Source organism: Crocodylus porosus, unplaced genomic scaffold (assembly GCF_001723895.1).
Source record: "Crocodylus porosus isolate Cpor-Errol unplaced genomic scaffold, CroPor_comp1, whole genome shotgun sequence".
NCBI lineage: Eukaryota > Metazoa > Chordata > Crocodylia > Crocodylidae > Crocodylus > Crocodylus porosus.
The window spans coordinates 29,831,239-29,839,106 of record NW_017728886.1 but is presented as its reverse complement, the minus strand read 5'-3'; the positions used below and the strand labels follow the sequence as shown (position 1 = coordinate 29,839,106).

At 41.3% G+C, this 7,868-nt stretch overlaps 1 protein-coding gene across 1 annotated transcript in view; it reads left to right on the top strand.

Annotated features, from left to right (window-relative positions):
• GPR158 (G protein-coupled receptor 158) overlaps positions 1-7,868 on the top strand; it is a gene marked incomplete at its 5' end in the record, with an annotated part of 371,372 nt that overhangs the window by 172,581 nt on the left and 190,923 nt on the right. The window contains one exon of the mRNA XM_019531865.1: positions 4,039-4,256. Within this exon, the coding sequence (XP_019387410.1) occupies positions 4,039-4,256 (218 nt within the window). The remainder of the gene's footprint in view (positions 1-4,038; positions 4,257-7,868) is intronic.

Here is a 7,868-nt window from a genome sequence, read left to right as displayed (position 1 = left end):
GAACTACTTCATGGTAAGGGTGGCCAGAGCCTGGAATAGGCTTCCCAGAGAGGTGGTGCTCTCACCTTCCCTGGAAATCTTCAAGAAGAGACTTGGATAGGCACCTGGTTGGGGTCTTATGATCCCTCCCACCCCCACTGCTCCTTCGTGCCCACGGCAGGGGGTTGGACTCGATCTGTCTAGGTCCCTTCCAACTCATTGATTCTATGATTCTATGATTCTAAGACTAGGTATCTGGGATATATATTGGGCAATAGTAAAATCAGGCCCCTAGTTGATAAAGTGGAGGTCTAGGTGGAAGCACTGATGCCAACAACCAAGAAGCAAGTAAAATCATTTCTGGGATTGGCCAGCTACTGTTAGCAATTAATCTCATTATTAGCAGTCATCACAGCAGCACTGACTGACCAGCTAAGGAACAGAGCACTGCAAAGAACTTAATGGTTGCCCAAATGTGAGACAGCATTTGGGGCAGTAAAACAGCTACTGTTCAGTGCACCAGTCCTAAGCAGCCCAGACTTAACAAAAGAGTTTATATTACAGACCGGTGCCTTGGAGAGAGGCCTGGGTGTGGTTTTCCCCCAAGAGTCTGAGGATGGAGAACACCTCATTCTGTATCTCAGTAGGACACTCCTTCCCCGAGAGCAGAAGTATGCTGTCATAGAAAAGGAGTGCCTGCAATTAAGTGGCCCTATGCTACTTCAGTTTCATTTAGTAACTGACCATGCCCCTTTGATATGGCTTAACACCACATGGGAGGTCAACCCCCAGTTGATAAGGTGGTATCTGTCTCAGCAGCCTTTTGATTTCTTGATATATCACTGCCCTGGTTCAGCACATGCAAATGTAGACTTCTGAGAGTGGGGGAGGGAGGGAGGATTGAGGAAAGGGAAGAGTACATCTCAGACTCCACTGCCACTCTGGGAAGGGGAGATGTGTAACCTGGTACATGGCTCAGGGGTGGGAGCCCAGCTGCAGGGGTTAATAAGTAATAGCCTGCCTGCTCAGGGGCATGGGTATTGGCGACGCATAAGGGGTGCACACAGGAGCATGTGCACCCCCTGAAATCGGCCGTGTACCCCCTGGAAGCTCCAACTGCGATACGGGAAGTGCCACCAGAAGTTTTGCCACTGGCTCAGTGATCAGCCGCTGGTGGACCTCCCCCCATGGTGATCTGGTGCCCCTCCAGACTCGGAAGGCACCAGTCACCCATGGGTATGGGGCCAGCTGACAAGGATAATTACCTGATCAGAGGAAGTTAAAAGCTCCCAGGGAAAGAAGCTGGGGAAGAAAGGGAAGGCTGCAGTGCCAAGGAGGCAGCATAGAGCTGGGATAGCTCTCTCTAGGTTTGAGTTAAACAAGCAATAAAAGGTTGTGTGTTTGTTTTGTTATGGACATTGCTTTTCATGTGGGGACAAGTTTGTCTCAGGGAAAACAAAAAGCTGAGTGACAACCTATTACATGGATTGATAATATAGATTCTCTCTCTCATAGATTTTTAATGGTATTTTCTCTTCTTTGTTAAATATTGTATTCTACATATTTATTTTTTGTATTGTGACTAATACTACTTTAATGAAGAGCTCATTTTTAAACCAGAGATGTGAGTATTAAAGAGATTATAGAATTACTAAGTTGCTCTGAAGGAGGGAAATATTTGTATGTAGATGATGTTTAACAAATAAAAGATGACCTACAACTATAGAAAATAAACGGACCCAGGAAATAGAAGAATATGAGGTCAGGTGTAGAGTAAGCAAACTCATGGAAGAAACTATGATAACCTGAGTGGAGTTACATTTGGGCTATGAGGAGGCATAGGAAACCAGTAACATCAAGAGAAGGTGGGGTGGGAGGCTTTTGCCTCTTATTCTTGTTCTATCTGAAGTTAAGAAAATAAGGATTTAAGGTTAGAAGTAGGGAAATGATTAATGTTTGCAAAACTCCCAGAATGGTGGCAGGCAGACTAAGTGTAGGATATGTGGAAGTGGAGAAACTCTGGGGTCCAGAATGTCTTAAAGATTAATGGACTTCAGAACAAAACTAAGGCTAATGCTACATGTGGTGGTAATAACTTCTTGTTTCTCTTGGACATCTTTTAGATAGTTGGTGGGATTAAACATTTCCTTGCTTGTTTATTTCTAGATTTTGCCCCTTCGCTGCTGTATATCTTATATTCTGTCAGGTTATTCTTTGTATCCCCTCTTACAGTCTTGGCTGCATGTAACAATATCTATTACGTAGTATGTGTCTGCAGAACTCTGCATTTTTATCAAGGCTTATCAAGGCCTCTGTTTAAGTAGGCCATTGAAAATCCTGAATCCCTGTATCAGTTCCTAAAAGCTGTTGTTAGGCTATCATGGTAGACGGTAAGAGACACCTGAAAGGGTTCTTGGATTAAGTATGAGGAATACTGGGAATGCCAGAATATTGTGGTAACATTTTCTGCTTGTAAAGGTAAAATTCTGAGCAGAGAATTAGCATCAGAGGCATAATATATGCACAGTTTGCTTACCTCCCACAGCCTTTACCTCATGACACATGTGTGCACATGCACATATTTACACTAGGGGAAAAAGCAAGGAAAGGAATTAAAGGTATAGTTAGTTTGCGATCTCAGAAATTCAAACTAAAGGGATAAAATGATATATATGTGGTGCCACTGAAATGCAGCTTCCTTTGGAGTTAAGGACAGCAAGCTATGGGCCCAAGGCATTCCACAGACATTGATGGAGGATGAAAATTTTTATCAAAGATGCCAGTGCAATTCTCTACTCCTATGAAAAGAGTGGAAAGGTGTCATTATTTTGACACTTAAACTCACTTTTAGCTTGTATTAAGTTTTCCAAAGTGTGCTTCCTGAAGTCCCCAAATCTTACGGAGAAAGTATTAAGCACATTCAGCAAATCAGTTTACTTTCTTTGTTTGATATCTTTCCCATTTAGTTTCTCCTTTCCTAGTTCCCTACTTACTACTTAGGCTCTGACATTCCAGGTGATTATCTATAGCTACCAGCCAGAGTTTTCATGCTAAACTCCTTTGAGACTTAAGACAGTACTTACTTACTGCGACTTAAAATTTCTGTATCAAAGAATGTGTAACTCCTGCACTTCCCACCTTGCCACTCACGTGTGTAGATGGTCAGTTTCTTTTACTGCTATATACTAATTGTATTCTCAAAGGCTGATGTTCCTGTGAGTTGTTAGAAACATTACCATTTCCTATAGAAGTGCCAAAGAGGAAAAAATACAAATCTTGGCCAACAAATGTGTTACTGGTTTATAGGTGAGGTGTTTCCATTCTAGGCATCATGAATACCTGTTTGTGGGTTAGGATCAACCTGCCATTCTCATATTGTTAAACAGCAGCTCCCAGCTGGCTTCTAGCTGAGTGGAAGGGTGTTGAGAACTGCTGATTTTTGGATAACAAAATGTTAACATATATTCAAGTTTTTCTGCCTGTATTATGCATGTAAAGGAAAACTTGAACACACCAAAATTTCCACTTTGAGCAAAGAATTGTGTAATCATACAGCAGTGTGCTGAATGACTATTAATTTAAAGGGACTTTATCCAATTTAGAGCTAATGAGCTCACTAGATAGCATCTGTATGGAGTTAAGGGGCAATAAAAAAAAATCAAATCAGAAATTAAGTCAGAAATGTTAAGAAGTTAACTGTATCTGGTTTTCATGCCTTAATATAAGATATCTTCCCCTTTCATATATTTTTGTGATAAATTCTCCCATTCAGCAGTTCCTCTCAAACTGTCCAGAACGTTCTGTAAGCGTACTTTAGAAACAATTAGAAAATGTTTGACATTTAGGTTTAGTTTCTCCTTGCTTCTAAATTGCTTGTGTTTCCTGAATGTGGCAAAACAGGGTGAAATAAGAGCAATCCCTGCTAGTGGTGCTGTAAATTAATGAGCAGAGAACAAGAATTAGGAGGGAGGTCAGCAGAAGAAGTGTTTGCTCCTGTGTGTTTGAACTGCCTGTACCATAGCATTAAAGATATTCCCCTCCCCCTTTGGATGCTTTCAGGAAAGGATACAGATAATCACTTTACTGGAGGCAAGATGTCTGAGGAAGTCTACACCTGCTTACCCTGCAGGGAAGGATGTTCTTACTGCACAGATGATGCTCCCTGCTATGCACAGGAGGACAAGTATTTACGGCTTGCTATCATCTCATTCCAAACTTTCTGTATGCTCCTGGACTTCATAAGCATGGTGGTAGTATACCATTTTCGCAAGGCAAAGGTAAACACGGATATGGTTTCTTTAATCTTTCTTTCTACTCTCTTACAGACACACTTGTGCTTAAATAAGGTACCTCCAGTTTGAATGATCAACTTCGCAACCAAGCAGTGCTTCTTCTATTTGGATTTTTTTTTCCCCACACAGGACACTATGTTCAGCCACAATTGCTTTACTGTAGGCAATCAAATCCATATTTAAGTACGTTAGTAAGTGATCTTATTTTAAAAGTGCAGAGAATGTACCAGGTCTCTCAGAAGTCAGCTGATCCAGTACTCAGTGGGTTTCAGTAATAGCTGTTAGGTACTCAGCACTTCTAAAAATCAAGCCACTTATCCAAACACTTTAATATGGATTTAAGTATGAATTTAGGCAGCAGAGTTTGCAGATACTACTATCTTAATCTGTTTCAGCATGTTGGGAAGAATGTTTGGTTTAAATATTTTTGGGACACCTTAAGCCTGATAATTGCTTGAAAAAGCAATGTTTCCAAATCTGTAGGTAGCTAAAAAGTTTTAATTTGGTTCCTTGTGTAATGGATTTTGAGTTGAATTTTTCCTGTACCCTAATTTAGTTCCTAAAGACTTGTGTACATACAGTATATTACTTTGTTTAAACAGTTTCAACTACCTTCCATAAATAGAAAAGCATTTCCATTATGGCTTTTGTTTTATTTTACTGGGTTTCTTTTTTTACACTGATGATCACAGAGTCTACTTCATCTGACACTGCTGGTGTTAGAAATTCATGTTACCATCTTCAAGACCCTAATGCCCTGTTTGGAAATGCAACATCAGTTGTAAAATGTTTTTTTCTTTCTTCAGTCTCTGCCTGTTCTTGCTTTTACTAAAATTGTACAAATAGATTCAGCTTACAGCCTTTATTGAATTTACAAAGTGTCTAATTATGAGAAGTCTGTTGTGGCTATCTGCTTCCCCCCTTATTGTAATGTTATAGGGGCTTGTTTTTTTTAATGGTTGTGTTAAATAGACAATATCATTAACAGAAGCATTCCTCATGGATTAAGCTCTGTCACGAAGTCTGCAAAGGAGTGAACAAAGGTGGATTGTATCCCATCCAACTAAATTTTTTTCTGTTCATTTCTAAAATGCATAGTAAGTTTGAGTTTAATAAACAGCATGATGATGAATATGATTGGGGAATTGTAACCCTTTCATATAAATGGTACAGATCAGATGAGAATGAACTACACATATGTTGTTGTTTTTATAATATAGTATTACATGTGCATAGTGATCCCTGGGTTCAATAAACAGGTATACGTGAATAAGAACTAAGCAAAGTTTACTTGTGGGGCAGTTGGTAACCTCTACAGATCATTTACCTATCTGTAACTCACTAGCCTAACTGAGGGACCATCTCCCAATTCTCAAATTCTGTAGCCTTCTAAGTAAGGGAGTGTCCCAAAAGTATAACTTCAGTCACTACAATATATCTAGTGGACTTTTTTTTGGCTGTGGGGTGGGGGGGAAGGGGGCAGGACCTGGTTTCATTCATCCTGGTACCAGTGAAACTGCATTTATAGTAGTGCAGAAATTGGAGGTTTTTCAACAGTTAAGAGCTGAACAGGATCGGAATATTTCATATGAAAGAAAACAAGCAGCATCTGTTGTCCTCCCCACTTTTTAAATTCCTGTCCATTTGTCCTAATATCTCACAAACCAGCAGGAAAGGTCACAAGCCCAGTTATGCTTGTTTTCTTCTTTCCGGTGGGCTGCCATTTTACAAATTAGGCAAGTGAGAATGCTATAGGAGTCAGATATGAAACAAGACCTTCCCCCCACCAATAAGAGACCTTTTGTCTTTTGAATGTTCTATTTTTGTCACTTTGGATGTAAATAGATTCTGTTAAAATTTTTCTAGATTAGAAGACGGGTTTTTTGGGGGGGGGGTTTGCTTTAAATAAATTTCTTAAAATGAACATTATCCAAAAAAATAGCAGTGAATTGGTTAACAGGCATTTCCTTTAGATTAGTGTTGTCAATGAGTAGAAATGAAAAATGGTATCCCATTGCTTTTCATGTCACTCAATTGAATTTTCTCTTGGATTCTTTTTTATGTCCTTTTATCTTGTTGGTACAGCATGATTTAAAAAAAAAAAGAAGAAAGATCTTGTGTGATTAATGTGAAATGAGAAGCTCTATGAAAGGCAAACATACTGCGAACAATGATCATTTGCATAAGAAAACTGCTGGAGATATTGGATAATAACAGAAAATTGGAAGGAAAAGAATGAAACTGGTAGTGAGCCATATGCTCTCTGCTGTGGGGGGAGGGAAGTCATGGAAATGAAAGAAAAGCTACTGGAGCATGGAATATCTAGATTCTGAGAATGTAAAGGGATTTCTCAAACCATCAGTAAAAAAAAATATATTAATTTTGAGGGTGGAGTGTAAAACTCATTGTATCCACTGAGGTGGGGGAGTATTGGAGGGAAGGCTTTTTCTGGTTCACAAAGATCCTGGAGGCCCTCTGGGTTAAAATCCACGGGAACTTGGCACAGGAGAGACAATGGTGGGAGTCTGTTACAGACCTCCCACCCGAAGTCAGGAGCTTGACCAGGAGTTCACCAGGGAATTGGCTGAGGCCGCATACTCCTGGTCCATGGTTGTCATGGGAGACTTCAAGTACCCAGACATCATGCGGGAACAGCGCTCAGCTAAATCCAAGCGGTTGCAAAGCTTCCTCTCATGCATGGATGACCTCTATCTGACACAAGAAGTCTATGGGCCAATGAGAGGTAAAGCGCTGCTCGACCTGGTACTGGCAACTAGGGACGACCTAATCGGAGACCTAACAATTGATGGGAAGTTGAGTGCCAGCGACCATGAGCTGATCACCTTCACAATCTGCCATAAAGCTGGCAAGACAGCAATACAGAAGTCCTCGACTTCAGGAAAGCTGACTTTGACAAGCTAAGGAGGCTTGTCGGTGAGGCCCTAAGGGGAGGGGAATTCAGGAAGAGTGGTTACTCTTCAAGGGAGCGATCCTGGATGCACAAGCAAAGTCTATTGCATCTCAGAGGAAAGGCAGCAAAAGGGCACAACAGCTCCCTTGGCTCTCCAGGGACCTCCTGCAGGTAAAAAGAAAGACCTACAAAGGATGGAGGACTGGAACCACCTCCAAGGAGGAATATTCTGCAATGGTCCAGACCTGTAGGGAGCAAACAAGGAAAGCCTAGGCTGTGACTAACCTTCAACTAGCTACAAGTATAATAAATAAGTCAAGAATAATAAAAAGTCCTTTTTTAGATATGTGGGGAGCTGGAGGAAAATCAAGGGCAACATCGGACCCCTGCTAAACCAGAAGGGACAACTGACAACCAAAGCCCAGTGTGACAGGAGTATCTCTATCGGAGCCTTTCCGGGAGTGGCTCTACCCTCCTGTAATGGGCCAACCACCTGCTTACTCACCTGCCATGCCTTGATCTTACTTGATTACTAGATTGTTGTAATCAGCAGGAGGCTGCCCATTTTTTCACGCCCCGGTGACAAGGGGCGCTACTTGTGGCTCTTTTTCCTCCCCTACACTGCAGCCCAAGCCTTACAGATGGTGCTGACGTGGTTTGACCTGGGCCCTGTTAGGTCTTGGCCC